This window comes from Protopterus annectens, chromosome 3.part1, assembly GCF_019279795.1.
Source record: "Protopterus annectens isolate FY-2018-M chromosome 3.part1, PAN1.0, whole genome shotgun sequence".
NCBI classification, from domain to species: Eukaryota; Metazoa; Chordata; order Ceratodontiformes; family Protopteridae; genus Protopterus; species Protopterus annectens.
The window spans coordinates 1,386,328,212-1,386,348,826 of record NC_056732.1 but is presented as its reverse complement, the minus strand read 5'-3'; the positions used below and the strand labels follow the sequence as shown (position 1 = coordinate 1,386,348,826).

At 40.0% G+C, this 20,615-nt stretch overlaps 1 protein-coding gene across 1 annotated transcript in view; it reads right to left on the bottom strand.

Moving 5' to 3' along the window:
* Positions 1–20,615, bottom strand: part of LOC122797784 (kinesin-like protein KIFC3) — a gene marked incomplete at its 5' end in the record, with an annotated part of 595,169 nt that overhangs the window by 170,218 nt on the left and 404,336 nt on the right. Inside the window, one exon of the mRNA XM_044066305.1 lies at positions 3,949–4,053. Within this exon, the coding sequence (XP_043922240.1) occupies positions 3,949–4,053 (105 nt within the window). The remainder of the gene's footprint in view (positions 1–3,948; positions 4,054–20,615) is intronic.

Below are 20,615 nucleotides of genomic sequence, written 5' to 3'. Positions count from 1 at the left end.
TTGACTGTCTCTCTCTCCAGATGCCAAATTCACCATCTTCTATTAACTTGTATGGGTTCAAACAATTAATCACTGCTCCAACCTATATCAATAAATCTCACACCTCCACCTCCCTTCTCAATTGGGGCCTAGTCTTCCATCCACAAAACTACCATAATCCCCAGACACTCCCTAATGTTCTCAGTGACCATTGCCCTGTGACAATAACTAGATACTCACCCCTTTTTAACAAACTTCACAAGTATATTACTACTCGCAAACTTAAAACCTTCTGCCCCAACACCTTTTTTAGACACACTCTCTAAAATCAACTGGTCACATCTAAAGACCCACCCCCTGGATGATGCTGTCCTCTCTTTCAACACCATCTTCCTTGACATCTTAAACTCCCATGCTCCTCTCTGCACAGTCAGAATCAAATCCAAAACAGCCCCCTGGCTATCTAAAACAACCAAACCCTTATGAAAAACCGAGATAGAATCTGGAAATTATAGTCTAAAAACTAAGACCCCCTCCATTCTCCAGACCTATAAAGAACTCAGGAGCAAAATTCATAAACTTGTACAACAAGACAAAAAGAACTTCTATACTAACCCTCCCTCTACCCTCAAATCCAATCCCAAAAATTTCTGAGATCCATTAATCAAATATTACACCCTGGAAACCCCTCCCCTCCTAATCCCTGCCCACAAGACTCTCCTGAAGTAATAGCCTCCAAGTTTAGTACTCATTTCATTGACTCAGTTACCACCATAATTAATTCCCTCCCCAATAACAATAACATAAGCAGTCACACAAGCCCCTCCCCCCAACCAAACCCTCCAATCTACTTCTCCATCAAAACAGTCTCTAGAAGCTACATAAAATTTCTACTCACCATCAGCTGATAATCTCCCCTCAATTTTTCGACAGATTGCCTCTTGCCTACCCAGTTACTATACTGGTAAACCACTCCATATCTGAATCTTATGTTCCTACAATCTGGAAAAAATTCTATACATTACCCATTCACAAAGGGGGAAAATCCTCAGATATAACTAACTTTAGACCAATTGCCATACTGTCACCCCTCTCTAAAATCTTAGAAAAATGTATACACAAACAAGTTATGCAATACCTTCTTGCAGAAAACCTTCTAACATTCACACAGCATGGGTTCCGTCCCAAACATAGTACAACCACTGATTTAATAATCTTCACCAACACCATATCTCTTGCTAGGGACTCAAACAAACTTGTATCATGCCTCTTTCTGGACCTCTCCAAAGCCTTTGATGCTGTCTCCCACCCCCTTCTCTTGGACAAACTAACCCAACTCAATTTCTCCTCTTCTACTATCTCTTGGTTCTTCAGTTATCTTGCCAACTGACAGCAATCTGTCAAATGGCTCTCAGCCTTGTCCCCTCCCCTTACCGTACAAATGGGTGTACCCCAAGGCTCTATCTTTGGCCCATTACTTTTCAATATTTTCACCAATCTATTACACACCTCCTGTCCCCAATCAACACTTGTACAATATGCTGATGACCCCATAGTGATCACCATTGCTGATAATCCTTTAGACCTATTCTCTACTATGCAGGCTTCCTTCAATACCATAGAGACATGGCTTAGTAACAACAAATTAATACTCAACCCCAAGAAAACCAAACTCCTTCTCTCTCTTCCTAAAAGCCTAACCAATCTTAAATCCTCATTTGCAATGCAATCTAGTAATAATACCATTATAACACCTGAACCTAGATTCTAGGATTAGATTACTAGGAGTCACCATAGATGACTAGCTAAAGTTTGATTTATATGTAACCAACAGTATTAAAACTACCCAGCAGAAACTTGGACACCTTTATCGAAACAAGAAATACTTAACTGACACAGCTAGACAAACCCTTTCTCATACTTTTCTAATACCCACTCTCCTTTATAGCTGCCACCTACTTACCAATCTAAACTCATCTCTTCTCACCAAACTAGAAGCCACCTACAATAAGGTTGCCAGATTCGCTACCAATCTACCTTACAAATCTCACCATTGTGATTCTTTAAAGCAACTTAACTGGCTAGAATTCCCCCATCTTTTAAAAATGCATCAACTTAAGATCATTCATTCTATCTTATATCAGTCTAACTACTGTCCCAACCTTATCACTGTTGTAACAAAATACACCCCTGCAAGGCCGCTACGTAGCTCTGACAAAGACTTACTACAGATTTGTAAACCAAAGACTAAAATGGGATGCTTACTCTACAACTATAACCCTGACAATTCTTGGAACCAACTACCCCTAGAAATCAGATCACTTGATCATCCCAAACACTTAAAAACTGCTGTGCAGAAATATCTTATGGAAAACTGGTACTGCCACTGTGGTCATCCACCATGAATATTCCCTATCTTTTAACATTTACTTCTCCTCTCTCTACTCCCCCCTCCCGCCTCAATCTCCTCTTCTTTCTCCTTCCTCCCTCCCTCAGTCTCTTACTATCACCTACCTTAACATATGAAACTTATATTCACCAAATGTATAAATTAAATTGTTTAAAAATGTCTACTAAAGCTTATAATGTTTTTTACTATGAATTTACACATATGTATGTTTCTTTATACTCTGGATGTTAATTTCAAATAATTCTGTAAGAAATGCTTTTATGTAATATTATATCAAAAATAAGGAGCTTTTCTCCCCGGGTCTCTGCTGAAAATGAGCCTTTGGCTCAGCCAGACCAACCCGGTCAACAAAGGTAAAATAAATAAATAAATAAATAAATCATATATTCCTTGTTACAATAAATAGTCAGCAAAGACGTAAAAAACTATATTAATTGAAGGGTTTGGAACTGGAACATTTGTAAAGTCATTGCAACTTTCTGCAAATCTATGGTGTATTATCATGATTTCTGCCAGTTAAGAATGTAATGTTAACTGTACACAAAGTGAGTAAATAATAATGACATAAAACATTCATTACTGTTACTGCAGCTCTATGGATTGCAAAATGGAGAACTGTCACTCCAGCACATCTGCAAAAATAGAACACTACCTTAAGATGGCTGCCTAGCATCATCACTAGACAACACCTACGTCAGTACGCCAGACAGCAACATGCCTGGGTCATCCCAATGAAATGTAACACTAAACATGACAGATATGATGACCTAATTTACTCCTAGCTTCATGGCATAAATAGTGGTGTAATTCTGAACAGAACACATACACTACAGGAAAGTAGGGTGCAAACAACATATGATGCAAGTGGCCAAAAGGCTGCATTCAGTGGGAGAGGTGGAAATAGCGATGAAGAAAGATGTTGGCACAGCTGTTAGATGCCAGGCACTCTACATCACCCAGAATTGATGATGTAATTCTTTTATGATTGACTGCTTCCTGGCGAAATATAAACACTGATCCTCAAAATATCAGAAAAAGAACTCAGAACATTTTTTCCCAATGTGGGAGGCTGCACCCCCCCCCCAATCTCACTACAGTAGGGAAAGGGCATATGCCCTACTCCCCATAGTACAGCAATCTCAAGGTGAGAAAAATGTTACTTTTCAGTCGACTGAGTTTTGATCAACTGTACTGGCTTTTTCACTCTTTGTGAAAAAGCCACTTGAATGAAAGGTTCTGCACCCATATATGTGTCAGGGTTTTTCATTTAAAAATTTAACACATCTCACTGCATACAAAAAAAAAACTTGAAAAATGTGTATAAAGCAGCATATTTGGTATATGCCTGACTATGCTCCATGCTGCTCTACATAAATGATGAGAAGTTTTGTAGGACTGGCAGAAACAGAACACTATAAGAATGCCTTCTTCTGGACTGTCATGCATGTGGTTACCCAACAGCATCATGTACTGTCACTATGAAACAATCAACATAACACCACTCCACACTCCCAGTTGAAGTAATTTCTTGTACAGTAAAGAATCTCAAGTCAGATTACCTCCATGGTGTAGGTTTTTCCTGAGCCTGTCTGCCCATAAGCAAATATACATATATTGTACCCATCTATGCAGGAGATAACCAGTGGTTCGATTTCTTGGAAGACCTGCAGGAAAAATAAAAGAGAAAAAAAAACACAAAGCTGAGAGCTACATCTGTCATAGGATACATCAAAAATGTAATTTGCTATTTCTATTAATTAAAATAATGTGTGTCTTCTTTAATACAAGCTTTAGTGAAGGGTGTAAACTCTGCAATAATACCTTTCATCAGTCCTAGTGCACCTGCTCAAACAAGAATAAATTAATTTTACTGAGATGCTGACATGAAAATGTGTTAGAAGGAATGCATGACTTACAGTTGCTCTTACCTTGCAAAGAAGTCCAGGTCACTGGGGACTGTTAACTGGCACCCGGACTAAATGTCCCAGTAGAATGATTTCTTCACAGAGGGATTCTGGCTTCTAACCCTTGACAGCATCAGTTATATCTCTACTGATGATTACATAGCTGGATAAGTGTTTTTGTGTGTGTGTGTGTGGGTGTGTGGGTGTGTGTGTGTGTATGTGTGTGTGTGTGTGTGTGTGTGTGTGTGTGTGTGTGTGTGTGTGTGTGTGTGTGTGTGTGTGTGTGTGTGTGTGTGTGTGTGTGTGTGTGTGTGTGTGTGTGTGTGTGTGTGTGTGTGTGTGTGTGTGTGTGTGTGTGTGTGCGTGTGCGTGTGCGTGTGTGTGTGCACAAGCGCATGTATGCGTGCATGGGAGTGCAGATAAGAATATTGCTTAGAATGCAAGCCTAAGTTATACGTACACATTTTGCAACTCTCTGTAGTAGTAAATGCAATATCTACGAAGAGACCATAAAACTGAATAAAATGTCATTGACTACAAATGAGGTGTAGTGAGTGAATTCCATTTTGTACTTACAAATGCTTAGTGCTGTCCCCAACCTATGTGGCATTTAAAAATGGTCAGAGCACTCAAGCGCTTGCCCCCCTTCCCAACGCTTAATGTGTGTAAAATTTTCAGCTGCTCGTTCAAAACTATTAGAGGGATTTTTTTCCAGATTTGTAATGTTCTCTTTAAGCAAGCTATATGCATGTGTAGAGGCATGGACAATAGAGGTATGACTGCTGAATCCTACACAAATGCACTTTATAAGCACTTACACGAGTGCATGGATCGTGCTATCCCTAACAGAACCAAGATGCTATCCTCCAAAAAAAGGAAGCCAATCTGGTGGTCTTCTGCCATAAACAAACTCTACAACAGAAGAAAGAAACTGTTGCAAAAAAGAGTAAATCCCACGATTGGAGGAACTCCCTGGTCAGCCTCAGTAAGAAGCTGAGATGCCTCATAAAATCCTCCAAAGCTAGTTTATAAAAACAAAATCGCCACTGATTCTAAAGACAACCAAAAAGCATTCTATAACTATGTCAAGAATCTCAATGGCAACACTTAGATCTGCTCTGAGTTACAGCACAATGACACTAAATATACAGAACCAGCTGATATTGCCAACATCCTGGCAGATAGGTTCAGTGCTAACTTTACCCCCCCCCCCCACCCCCTAAAGGGCCCATCTTTAAACGGGAAGAATGCAAAGTTCCTGTAATCACGGCTGCACAGGTAAAAACCTCACTCCCCAAAGCCAAGAACACAGCATTCATTGGACCTGACAACTTCCCAGGCTGTCTTCTACATGAACTACAGAATGAACTGGAACCCCACCTAAGTACCATGTTCAATCATAGCCTCACCTCAGGCTTTGTGCCCATTGAATGGCACACTGCGATGATTATCCCACTCCATAAAGGAGGGGACATAACAGACCCCAGGAACTACCGCCCTATTAGCCTGACGAGCCTGGTCTGCAAGGCCATGGAACGTATCATCATGGAACTCATAAACAAAGACATTGGAGATCTCCAAACTCTGGACCCCACACAGTTTAGGTTTGTAAAAGGCAGATCATGTCTCCTAAACTTGATCGACTTCTTTGAAGTAGTCACCAAAGCCATAGATGAGGGTAAGGTAGTTCACACAGCCTATCTAGATCTTGCCAAGGCGTTCAACACCATCCCCCACTCTGGAATTATAGATAAACTCAATAAACTAGGTATAAATCCCTATGTCACAAGATGGGTTGCCAACTGGCTTACTGACAGAACCCACACTGTGAAAGTAGCAGACTCCAAATCAGACTTCAGACCAGTGACAAGTGGAGTACCACAGGGTTCAGTCCTGGGTCCTCTCTTGTTTAGTATCTACTTCTCTGACGTACAGGCTAACACAGAAGGTCTTTGGCTAACTAAATTTGCAGATGACTGCAAACTAGGAGCCATAATCGAAACTCCTAACAATGTAGACATCCTACAAAAGGGCCTCACTGAGACAGATGCCTGGTGTCAAAGCCATGGTCTCAAGCTTAATGCCAAAAAGTGCATTGTCATCCCCTTTGGTAAAAACTCTGTACCCATGAACTACCACATAGGAGGTAGTCTACGTAACACCGAAAGTGTGATAAGAGACCTTGGGACACAGTTGGGCAGTAGTCTCTCCTTTGATAATCACATCACCACAGTGGTCAGGAAATCCTTCTACATGGCACACCTCATCACAAAAGGTTTCTCATCCAGAAAAAAAGAGGTCATTGTTCCCCTCTACTCATCACTCATTAGACCCATTATAGTGTACAACACCCTATTGGTATGTACCTCACAAGACATCTACAACAACTGGAAAGGCCGCAAAAATACCTCACAAAGAGGATTACTGGCCTCAAACAGATTCCTTACGCAGACTGTCTCAAAAAACTCCAGTTTTACTCTGTGGCATATCGCCTGCTCAGAGGCGATCTCTGCCTAATATACAAATATATGTCAAACCCAAAGCTGTTGGACATGCTCCACTTAAAGAAATCCCAATCCCTCCAAGCTACATGCTCTAGGGACCTAAACCTTGTCACCACAATAAACAGAACATGCTGGAGGGATAGATTCCTGTCCCAAAGACTTCCCATACTCTGGAACAGACTACCTATCAATGTCAAACATAGCACTCTTTAAGAAAAATCTTGATGATTGGATGGGTAATAGGAAATTCACCCTGGGGATCACTTCTGTGGTTCTGCTTGACAGGGGCACATGAAAATTATTTTCTTGGGTGGCGAAAGCCAGGGTACCTTTTTGGCTAGGCTTGTATAGGCCATAGGGCCAATAGCCTAGTACCTACCTATGAACCTATTAATTTAGATAGTTATAGACACAATATTTCTTGATAAATCCAAAGTGTTTCTAACTCAGAAAAAAAAATGTACACAGCAGAGTACAAAGCATTTGCCTGGCTATACCTTTGACTATAAAGACAGCAGGACACTTTACTTAGGTTCCGTATCTCTGTTAATGACTATTTGCATATGAGACACAGCCTTATTCTGCTACACAGATGCACAATCAAAACTTTCATAGGGACCCTGAAATCATATTTTACAGACAGAATGGTATGTGAAACAAAGTTCTTGAGAAGCAAATGCTTCAGTAAAGTGCTGACAAATATATTAAAATAAAATATTTGATCATGAAGAGCTCAGTACCATTTTCATGATGTACATTATTTATGGTAACCATCTGAAATGTCAGACCCGCTAGAGCAAGTTCCAAAGTACGGACACTTAATGGCCGATAGAACTAGTACATACCAAGTCTGAGATGCCATTTCTTAAAATATTCCTTTTTCTCTGAGGTATGGTGATCTTGGAGTTGATATATATATAGGTTTGGGAATGTGGGTGACTTGCCCCCAACATGGGGGGTGTACAGGGGTGGCTCGCCCCATGCAAAAAGATTTAAGGAGAAGAATGATTTTCGAGACTCTCTGTTCTAGTGTGTTTTCTGTCTTTTTTTGTTTTTTTGGCACTTGGCATTTTGAGTGCTGACATTTCAATAGGGAGCCTGATTGATTGATTGATTGATTGATTGACTGATTGATTGATTGATGCATGCATTTCTTTAACGATTGTAAAATGGGAAAGTAAACTAATCCAAAGACCTGTTTTAGCTATTACCCAGATCATAAGGCAAAGTACAAATATTGATATACATATACAAAAGAAGAGGGATACAGTTATGATTACTTATAATATGGCAGACATTCTTATGATATTCTTATGAAACAGGTTGAATATGAAATAAAAATCTATATGCCAAGCAATATATTTTGGTAAGAACGCGAAGAATCATGAGTTTCACAAAAAATGTGACAAACACCTGCGTGACAAACTTACACTGCAGTAAGAACATAAGCATGCATGAATTTCGGAAGTATTGTGCAGGGCTGGCCTTAGCCAAAATGGAGCCCTAGGCGAAGTAGTGTTGTGGCACCCTTGAGCCCCACCCACATCACACTCATGAAACACCCCTATTTCAGCCACACCTACTAGGTCATTCCCCAAGAAAGCCACTCCAGTCATTTCCTTAAATTATTTAAATGGATAGGAAAAAAAAGATAACTTGTAATGTAGCTAAACTGCAGCTACATTTGCATATGTATTTTCTACTTGAAATACCAGAGCCAGATCATGGTCAAATAGGGTCCTAGGAAGGGTAACAGACCCCACCCCAGAGCAGTCCTCCTGCAGGAACCCCCAGCAGCAGCCCCCTCCTGAGCCATTCCAGTGTTCCATTATTTGGTTGCCTCACCAGTTACCATGCATACTGTTCTATTATTTGCTTCTACAATTATTACAGATATTGAAATAAAATAGCACAAACACAGATGGCCATTTGCTAAACAAACAATACAGTCTCACAATAAAAACAAACTTAGCATGAGCAAAAAAAATCTCTTTTACCGCCTTTGCTGAACTAGATTAGTCCATATTTCAGGTTTTGCTGAATTCCAGACTGTGGTACAGTTTCCTGTGTTGCCCATATCCTTACTTGGATAGGAGGAAGCTTCTCTGTTCACCAGTGAGAGTGGGGAGCTTTGAGCAGCCTATCTGTCCCTGGAGGAGTGGTCTCAGTCCTGAAACTAGTAGCTTATTGGCCGTTTTTGGTCAATTCCTAATCTCTTTCAGTTTCCCTGCTTTAAAACCCGCATTTGCACAGTTTTGCACCAGTATATACAACTCCGCACAGCTCCTTGTGGTGTCCTGCAGAGTGATACAGGCAACAGAGAGACCCAAGAGAGACTTTTCCAGATTTAAGTATTTTTTCTCTGTTTTTTTGCTCCGACTGCCTTCTCCCACCTAAAAAGTGAATTTCTAACTGATCTGTGCTTTAAAAAGTTTAAATTGCATTTGCCTTCTGCTTTTTCCAGTTTTTGCACTTGTTTTATATCAATTTAAGTCGTTTTTGTATTGTATAACTGTTGTAGGCTACACACTAAAGTGCGCTAGCCTGTTTATAGCATTTACAGTGTTTTCTGTGTGTTTTTCTGCTGTTTCTTGAAAAAAACAAAAAATATTCTCTTTTCCCGCCTTTGCTGAACTAGATTAGTCCAGATTTCAGGTTTTGCTGAATTCTGGACTGTGGTATAGTTTCCTGTGTTGCCCATATCCTTACTTGGATAGGAGGAAGCTTCTCTGTTCACCAGTGAGAGTGGGGAGCTTTGAGCAGCCTATCTGTCCCTGGAGGAGTGGTCTCAGCCCTGAAACTAGTAGCTTATTGGCTGCTCTGGGTCAATTCCTATCTCTTTCAGTTTCCCTGCTTTAGAACCCGCATTTGTGCAGTTTTGCACATAGCGCAGCATCGGGCAGCGCCGCATAAACAGGTTTAAACTATTCCCGGCTCCACAAAGTCTGCTCTTCACTTTTTCCCTTAGAACTGTTCTAAATTTCAAAGTAAGCACTCTATTTTCATTCTAAAGCCCTGCAGTTGCTCGTATAAGTAATCTTATAAGTAAGCACTAATAAACTAAAGCACTACACCATCTTATAGTCCCTTTAAGTACTTGGCTCCCTATTGGTCCTTTTTGATCAGTTAAAAAGTAGTTCCTTATACTATTCTGGCATGTCCAAAAGTCAGTTTCGGATTTACTCTCCAATCCAGCTGGTGAATCTGGGAATCTTGAGGCAGTGTTACAACTGCCTTATGTACAGAGACCACCCTCTCCTCCTCCCAACAAGCTCAAATATATGTGAGAGATGTAACTATATAGCCAAACTGGAGGCTGAGCTCTCTCAACCCAATAATGGCGCAGTCAGTCAGGAGGAGAAGGTAACCACACACACCACACATCCAGTCTCACATAGACCTATCGCAACAGAAAACCAAACACATAAACACACAAAAACATACTCGGAGGCTCTAAATAAAAATCTGCCCAAGCAGCAGAGACCTCCAAAGCAGACATCCAAGCAACTGCTACCCCACAACAATACCCACGTATCACATAGTTCACAAAGTCAGTGTGCCACACAGTCACAGCCCTTAAGGCTAAACAACACACTTAATACACTTGTAATAGGTGACTCTATTGTCAGACACACTGACGTCCCACTCACCATGCTGAACAAGGAGAAGGTCACTGTAAGCTGCCTGTCGGGTGCCAGGATCCACCACATAACACAAGCACTCAGGTCACTCCAAAGCAAGTACAAATATGACTCCGTCATTGTCCATGCTGGTGTGAATGACCTGAGATGTACCTCCCTGGACTACATGAAAAGAGACATAGAGGAGCTCTCTGATCATGTAGCCCAGGCCGGTATGACCCTGACCTTGAGTAGCATCTTACCCTCACCAAGAATGATGCCACAGTATGAAGACAAAATGATCAATTTTAACAACTGGCTAAAGTATTGGTGTCATTCAAAGGGGATCCAGTGTCTGTCAGCCTAGGATGACATGCTCGACAAGCCACGTTGCTTTGCTAGGGACGGCTTGCACCTGTCACCCCTGAGCTTTTGAATACTGGTTAAGGCTCTTGCCAACCCCATAGTGCCTTTTTTAGGCAAGGCTCAAAAGACAAACCCACCTCCATAGACAACACAAAGAAAAAGAAACTAAGGGTAATGCTGCTCAACGCCAGAAGTCTAAACCTCAAGATGCATGCACTCGAGGCTCTCCTCAGTATGGAGAATATCAATATCTGTGCAGTAACAGAAACCTGGTTTAAGACTCCCGCGAGCACCCTAGCACTACCAGGTTATACCTCATACCATGCTTTTCGGCCCCAAAACTCGGACAGAACCACAAAAGGAGGGGGAGTATACATATTCATCAAAGATACCCACACCTCCAGGTTAGTGGCACTGCATGAAGCATAGGAGACCATCCATGTGCAACTAACAGTAGGCAAAACTGCCTTTCAGTTTGTAGCCTATTACAGACCACCCTCCCAAACTCAGGAACCCCACTCGGCTTTCCTGAGAACACTGGAGAATATGAAGGTCTCTCCAAACACCATTATATTGGGTGACTTCAACTACCCAAACATAGACTGGGAGCACTACTCAAGCCTCAACACCCTCGCCCAACGGTTCCTAGAATTTATAAACTCAAATGCTATGGAACAACTGGTCACCGCTCCCACAAGAGGGGAAAACATATTGGACCTGATCATCACCGACATGGGGACTCTATGTTCCATACCAGAGGTTTACCCCTCATTGGTAAGATCTGACCATAAATGAATCTCACTGGACATCCAAATCCCATCCCCACCCCCAGCCAAGGAAACCACGGTGAAGAACTTCTCAAAAGCAAACTTTATACTTCTCAAAACCGAGGTGGAATCCTTCAAAGCCCCCGGGCCAGTGGAAAATATGGCCCAAACCGCAGAATCCTTTACAAACGCTTTCTATGGACACCTACAGGAATGCATGGATCGTGCTATCCCAAATAAAACCAAGACTCATTCCTCCAAAGGCAGGAGACCTGTCTGGTGGATCCCAGCCATAAATAAGCTATACAACAGAAGGAGGAAGCTACTACATGATAGAGCAAAATCTCAAAAAGGGAAGGCATCTCTGATCAGTACTAGCAAGAAACTACGATCCCTCATAAAATCATCTAGGCCAGCTTCAAAAGAAAAATTGTACAAGATGCTAAAGATAATCACAAGGCCTTCTTTAGTTATGTCAGGAACCTGGGTGGCAACTCCCAGATATGCTCTGAGTTAGTTCAAAATGACAAAAAATACACTGAACCCACAGACATTGCCATCATCCTGGCAGACAGGTTCAGTGTAAACTTCTCCCCCCTTCCCCCCCAAAAGAGCAAATGTCTATCCCAACAGAGTGTAGCCTCCCTGACATCACAGATGCACAGGTGAGAGCTGCCCTCTCCAAAGCAAAAAACACAGCATCAATGGGACCGGACGGAGTCCCGGGATGCGTCTTACACAAACTCCAAGAAGAACTGAACCCTCACATAAAGTCACTGTTCAATCTCAGCCTTACTAAAGGATATGTACCCAAGGAATGGCGTACAGCAACAGTGGTCCCACTCCACAAAGGTGGTGCCACAACAGACCCTGGAAACTATCACCCTATAAGCCTGACTAGCCTGGTCTGCAAAGCTATGGAGCATATCATCATGAAACTCATAAACAAAGACATTGGGAACCTCCAGACACTGGATCCTACCCAATTCGGCTTTGTTAAGGGCAGATCTTGCCTCTTGAACCTGGTCGACTTCTTTGAAATGGTCACCAAGGCCATAGATGAAGGGAAGGTAGTCCACACAGCCTACCTGGACTAGCCTGGTCTGCAAAGCTATGGAGCGTATCATCATGAAACTCATAAACAAAGACATTGGGAACCTCCAAACACTGGATCCTACCCAATTCGGCTTTAAGGGACGATCTTGCCTCTTGAACCTGGTCGACTTCTTTGAAATGGTCACCAAGGCCATAGATGAAGGGAAGGTAGTCCACACAGCCTACCTGGACCTCGCAAAAGCCTTCAACACAATACCCCACTCGGGCATCATAAATAAGCTCACCAGCTTAAATATCAACCCCTATGTCACAAGATGGGTTGCAAACTGGCTCAGGGATAGAACCCACATGGTCAGAATTGCAGGTGCCATGTCAGACTCTAAACTGGTTACAAGTGGCATCCCACAAGGCTCAGTCCTGGGACCTCTCTTGTTCGGTATATATTTCTCTGAGGTACAGGCTAACATGGGAGGACTATGGCTGACCAAGTCCGCAGATGACTGCAAACTGGGTGCCATAATCGACTCGCCAACTTACACAAGCATCCTCCAAAAGGGTCTCACAGAGACGGATAACTGGTGCCAGAGCCATGGCCTAAAGCTAAATGCCAAAAAGTGCATAGTCATCCCCTTTGGGAAAAACAAAGTGCCCACAAATTACTACATAGGTGGCAATCCTTTAAGTACGGAAGAAGTAATTAGGGATTTGGGGACCCAAGTAGATAGCAATCTCTCCTTTGACAATCACGTTGCCATAGTGGTTAGAAAGATGTTCTATATAGCCCACCTTACCACGAAAGGGTTCACATCTAGATCAAGAGAGGTCATTGTGCCCCTCTACTCATCACTCATCAGGCCCATAATTGAATATAATGTCCCATTTGGGATGTACCTTACCCGACACCTGCAGCAACTGGAAAGACCCCAAAAGTACCTCACCAAGAGGATCAAGGGACTCAAACAGATGACCTACGCAGTTAGGCTAAAGAAACTCCAGCTCTACTCAGTTGCTTACCGCCTACTCAGAGGCGATCTGTGCCTGACGTATTAAGCCATGTCCAACCCAGAATTAATGGACATGCTCCACCTCAGGAAATCCAAATCCCTTAGAGCAACATGCTCCAGGGACTTAAACCTCAGCACAGAAATAAATAGGACATGCTGGAGGGACAGATTCATATCTCAGAGGCTCCCCTCACTCTGGAACAAAATCCCAATCCATGTTAGGCAGAGTCCCTCAATGACCCTCTTCAAGAGAAATCTTAACAAGTGGATGGGAGATCGTAGGTTTACCCCTGGGATCTCTTCTGTGTCCCTACTAGACAAAGGCACAGTAAACTAATCTCAAAAGGGCTATCTTCTGTGACCTACTATACAGAGGCACAGTCAACTAATCTAAAAGGGTGGCTAAAGCCAAACACACTCTGGCTAGGCTTATAAATGCCCTAGGACAGATAGCCTAGTATCAACCTATGAACCTATGAACCTATAAGTAAACTTCTCTGCCCTTGAAACTCACATTCATTGAAACAGCATGAAAACCTACATTCATAGAAATGCATCTGGTTGGTGGAAAATTAAGTTTACCTTTGGGCTGTTTTTAAAACAGACACCTTGCACAAATTTTTCAAGGCTATGCATGCATGTATTTATTCTTTGATTCAACTTCCTGATTGCATTGAATTATATTCCTTGTATAATACAGCACCACTTCTTAGAATATGTTTTAAATCTGTAGTTTTAAATATTCTTTAAATAAGCAATGAAACAAAATGTATGAACCAATAACTACCCATTTCGGAAAATTTCAACAATAAAAGGACACTCGTCTTCTGTCACTACAATCCACTAATATTACTCCACACACACAATCTCTGCAGAAGTAAAATCATCTGAATTCCACATTAAAGAAATCTGTAACTAATGAAGAGGATGCTACTGGCAAACAACTTTACATATCAATGTTTTATCTACAAATTCAGTGCCTGCTGCCCTTGAAAATTTAATTGCCTATATGTTAAAAAAGTTGTGAGTTAGTAATATTGCAATAGGAAATGACTAACAAGGTCATAGTCACTTGCTTCTGTCCAACAATACGTCTCATCACCTGGTCCATCAACATCAGAAATGCTCTCTCCACCTTGGGAAAGCATAATTGATAAGTTTAAGGGGCTGGCTGCATACTTCCTAGTGTCAAACCAAACATTAGCTTTTAATCTATTGAACTAGACACATTTTTGATTGAACCAGACTTCTGAGGACAGGCATGGCAGCAGTTCAGCTTCCACCTAAGAAAAACAGTCTAGAATATACTGCATCATCACCGACGAACTGAATAACTAAAGATTCCTACAAGCCTGCAAAATATTAGACTGACACCATGACTGGAAAGAAACTAAGCAAGCTTAACATTAAACTGCCTTGCGTGACTAATTCTCCATTCAGTGAAACAGTACACACCCTTGACCCAAAATGTGGACTGTAAATAAACGATATTTTTTTTCTTTAAATTTACTAAGGGTTGTAACACTGTAGTTTACTACAACTTGCTGAAAAAGACCTCATTGATAACAAACAAAATAAATAAGGGGCTTTGTGGTGGAGACTCAGACTTTCAACCTACAATAAAGCAGGTTAAAAAACTATAACATTCAGTTATCAGGGTATTTTTATTCAATATATCAGCACGCATAGGCCTTTCATAGACTGCCACAGCCACAGCTTGTGCTCAAATGAAGTCAGAAACAGTGCTCAGAAGATACCATAGGTTAACTTTTTTGTACTTTTCTAAACATTGTACCATAAACAGTGTATTGTGACCTGCCTTGCTGTTATGAATAAAACACATTTTTGTTGACTTTTTGATCTACAAAAACACTAGCATAAAACTGCTTAGCTTAAGATATTCCTACATTAAAACGGCTCGCAAAAAAAACCTGAGTATTATATGACTAATTTTAGTATTCGAAAAATGTAAACTTATATAAAAAAAAACACACACAAAGTAAACGCAACCCCATTGCTCTTTTAAACTATATATAGCTATATATACATATAAAATCATTATCTTAGGTGACAAAGTGGTAAATCACAGAACTACAAATTTTATGAGGACAGTTGAGAGGTATGTTGTACACACAGCTGCTCTCTCTCACATAGCAATACAAACACACACACACAAACACACACACACACACACACACACACACACACACACACACACACACACACACACACACACACACACACACACACACACCTAATCTCTCACGAAGCAACACACGCATACATTCTCTTTCACACAGAAACTAGTTTAAATTCCACACACTCCTACTCTCTCATACAACACACAGACGCACACCTTTTCTCTCATACACACATCTACTCTCTCCTACAGCAACACATGCACTTTATCTTTCATTCAAACAGAACAACTAATTTAAATTCCATACACACACACACACACACACGCACGCATGCATGCACGCACACACACACACACACACACACACACACACACACACACACACACACACACACACATACTTTCTCTTGCATACAGAAACCCGGTTTAAACTACACAGTTACACACACTTGAATACACTTACTTACCTCCTTTTTAAACTAAATGGCCACAGGCATATACACGGAATTAATCCCTCTCTTGAAGTGCTAGTTTAATTTCCGTTTGCCACCATAGAACTTCTTTACATCAGTGTTGGCGTACGTGTATATGACTTGCATATATTTCTCCTTAAAGGTAGTGGAGTGAATATTTTTTTTTTTTTTTGGTAGTTGTTGAAGCTTCCTGGCTACACTACAGGTGTAAAAGTGGGAGGGCACTCGTCCTATGATTCCTGCGCCCTATGGTTTATTTATTCATTTTAATTCATGTACTTTTCTTATTATGCGTTCGCATAATAAGAAAAGTAAATTAATTAAAATAGATAAATAAATGAACATAAACTGCACCCTTTACTAGGCCGGCCTGTATGGCGCCCTGGGCGATCGCCTAGTTCACCTATGCCTAAGGCTGGCCATAGTATTGTGACCATTTTATGTAAAAATCCACAAAACTAATGGTTTGCTTGAGATATTTCAGTGACACATGTAGCTACATTTATCACCAAGGTATATGAACCCTCTGTGATTTGCAATTCCTTAAAATGCAATAATTATTCATTACATACAGAGTTAGAATTAAAACTGTCAGTATGACAGAAAGTTACCGGAAAACAGGAAAGAAGCTGGGAGAAGGTTTGTAAATAATAATAATAATAATAATAATAATAATAATAATAATAATAATAATAATAATAATAATAATAATAACAATAATAATAATAATGACATTTTCCTATGTATTATTTATTAATTTCAGTTTGATAACCAGGAAAATGAGTTGGTTAAGTTATCTTTTTTCAGTCAGAATATCAGCACTAAGGCAAAAGGAAACATCACAAAAACAACATAGAGAATGAATACAAAATATTTACATAGGTAATATGCATCTTATAAGAATAATACATTGATATAAAGAAAATCAATAAAAAAAGAAGGAAAATATAACAACATGATTCCCAAATGAAATAGCAGGTAAGTTAACACACAAACTTGCTAGAGAGCCAGACTAATTAAGTCAGAAAGTGATAGATAAGAATAATGAATACTCGGACTGAAAGAAAAGGACAACATGCAATTTTAGGAAGGGGAATTTGACATTTCTAGGTATATTAAGGAAAGAAAGGGAAGCTTTGACAAATCTTAACAAAAGGAAGGGAACGTGGACAAAGTGTGACAGGGATAATGCAAAAATATACAGCAGCACTTTTTCTTACTTTACATAGAACGAAAAGAGGGAATGCTACTCAAAGATATCCTGGATGTGGCTGTACAGTGATGATTCAAGCTCTTTCACAGAAAAAAGGGTTCTGGAAGAATTATGAAAATTGGAAATAGACAATATAACTCTGCCAGATAAATCTGTCCTTGAATTCTGGAGGAACAATGGAAGAACTGGCGAAAAAATTAACTAGTATTTTAATAAATCACGACACACATTAACTTTACAAGAGATGGTGTACGATAGAGATGGAGATATGCTCTAGAGAGAAGAGGAATGAAGGTCAGCAGGACTAAGACAGAATATATGTGTGTGAATGAGAGGGAGGATAGAGGAATGGTGAGGATGCAAGGAGTCGAGGTGGCGAGGGTGAATGAGTTTAAATACTTTGGATCAACAGTTCAGAGTAATTGTGATTGTGGAAAAGAGGTGAAGAAGAGAGTACAGGCAGGATGGAATGGGTGGAGAAGAGTGTCAGGAGTGATTTGTGACAGACGAGTACCAGTAAGAGTGAAAGGGAAGGTCTACAAGAGGGTAGTGAGACCATCTATGTTATATGGGTTGGAGACAGTGGCATTGACAAAAAGGCAGGAGTCAGAGCTGGACGTGGCAGAGTTAAAGATGTTAAGATTTGCACTAGGTGTGACGAGGGTGGACAGGATTAGGAATATGTGTATTAGAGGGTCAGCCCAGGTTGGAAGGTTTGGAGACAAAGCCAGAGAGGCAAGATTACGTTGGTATGGACATGTGCTGAGGAGAGATGCAGAGTATATTGGGAAAAAGATGCTAAGGATGAAGCTGCCAGGTAACAGGAAAAGAGGAAGCCTAAGATAAGGTTTATGAATATGGTGAGAGATGACATGCAGGTGGTTGGTGTGACAGAGCAAGATGCAGAGGACAGGAAGAAATAGAAACAGATTATCCGCTGTGGCGACCCCTAATGGGAGCAGCCGAAAGAAGAAGAAGAAGAGGTGTAAGAGAGAGGTGCAAAACTACAAAACATATGTGGTTATACTTTATGCATATAAAGCTGTTTGTTCCTTTCAGCTATACAAATGCAAGTAACAGAGTAACATAAAAGCAAATACATATATAAACCAAGACAACTCATTATTTTATTTATCTCTTTATGTTGTGCCTTTTTAATTTGTAGAGATATATTATGATTCCAATCATAAAATTCAGGTTACGTTTTAATGGTGTAAAGGTCTACATCGTTTTAGTGATTCACAATATGGATTATATGAAATTAAGATTATCTATTCATGCACATTTTATATATATATATATATATATATATATATATATATATATATATATATACACACACATACACACACACACACACACACACACACACAGATATACATATATATATATAAATATACGTATATCATACCTCTCAACCGTACAGATTTTTACAGAATGTTCAGATTTCTGCCTCATATTTTTGGTCCGTTTTTCATAAAATTATGGTTTTCCAGCAAATTAGTGGCAAATCATTAAAGACTGAAGTTGCAAAAAAATGATAGGCATTTGAGTTTCAGACTTCATACCCTTCATAAAATTCATGCTATTACAAAACCTGTTATTCTATCAACTTTCTAAGTTTGTAAGAGCAATATTTAAAATTGTCCCTATTTTTGGGCCTTTGTCCCACTTTTATTTTTGGCTTTGTCCAGATTTGTTGCTGTAAGAGGTTGAAATGTATGATATATATATATATATGGCGGTGGACGGCGCAGTGGTGCAGCAGTAGTACCGCCGCCTCACAGCAAGAGGTTCTCTGGTTTGAATCTCGGGTAGAGTGCCTTCTGTGTAGAGTCTGCATGTCCTTCATGCATTCGTGTGAGTCTTCTCTGGGTACTAAGGTTTCCTCCTACATTACAAAGACATGCGTCTGGAGCATTTCTCCCTGGGCCTCCACTGAAAATTGGCTTAGTTCCATGTCGGACTTTCCTAGTAAACAAATGTTAAATAAATAAAATAAATAAATACACACACACACACACACACACACACACACACACACACACACACACACACACACGTCTACTGAAAAAAAATGAATGGCCCAAATCTCAATATTTACAAGATCAAACACAAAAGGTCAACTTTGCAAACATTGACACACTACTATGTACGGGCCAGGCAAATATCTCAGCAAATACAAAACTACAAAAAGGTATCATAATAAAATATAATTTTTTGCAGGAGATCAACCCCTAAAACAACTTAATTACATATACTTTTTTTTTCCATACACCTTTATTAAATTATCACTTGTGACATTGGCAAATTTACATTCATATAAAAGTAATCAAACTATATTAACATAATAAATATTATACTTTACATATATTGTTATATATCATAAAACCTAAGCAACATTATCTAAATTATTCAATTCATGCCTTTTTTTAACAAGAAATGTATTTAGTAAACCATCAATTACAATACAGGCAATCATACATTTATATAAATGAAAACAAACTGCACCAACACAATCCTAGTTGCAAGCATTTTGCTTTACAAACCATGCTAACACACTCCCAGTTGCAAACATTTTACATCACTTACAATCTACCCAATCTTTCTCACTCAAACATTACATAGCTCATTTAAGTCCTGCCACCTTTTATACCTCATTCCTCCCTTGTATGTATTGTTCCCACAATTTCCATTTTTCCTACACAGTTTGTTCTTACCCTTTTCTAAAGATCTCAATTCCAGTTGTTTTATCTCTGTCAATATATTCACTACTTCCCGTATATTTAGTTTAGATTTTGATTTCCATTTTCTAGTAACTGTTTTTTTGGCAGCCACCATTATTAGACACGGCAAGGCCTTGCCATGTCTAGGCAATTCTAATTCTGTATGTTACCTCAGAAAAATCATCTCCCTCATCAGACCAATCTGCTCACCCAGCATCTCTGACAGTGCATCCCGTAGGGAATCCTTAAAGTCCACCAACTCACCAGACTCTCAGAAAATATGTTCCCAATTACCTCTTTCTTCCCCTTCACACCTCCAACGTTTGCTGTCTAGCTGATAAAAAAGTCTCTGGAGTCTACTTAAGGTATAAAAATATCTATGTAAACATTTCCAGACAAAAATCGTAAATCTTCTAGATGTTGTCGCATACTTGGTTGACATACATATATCCT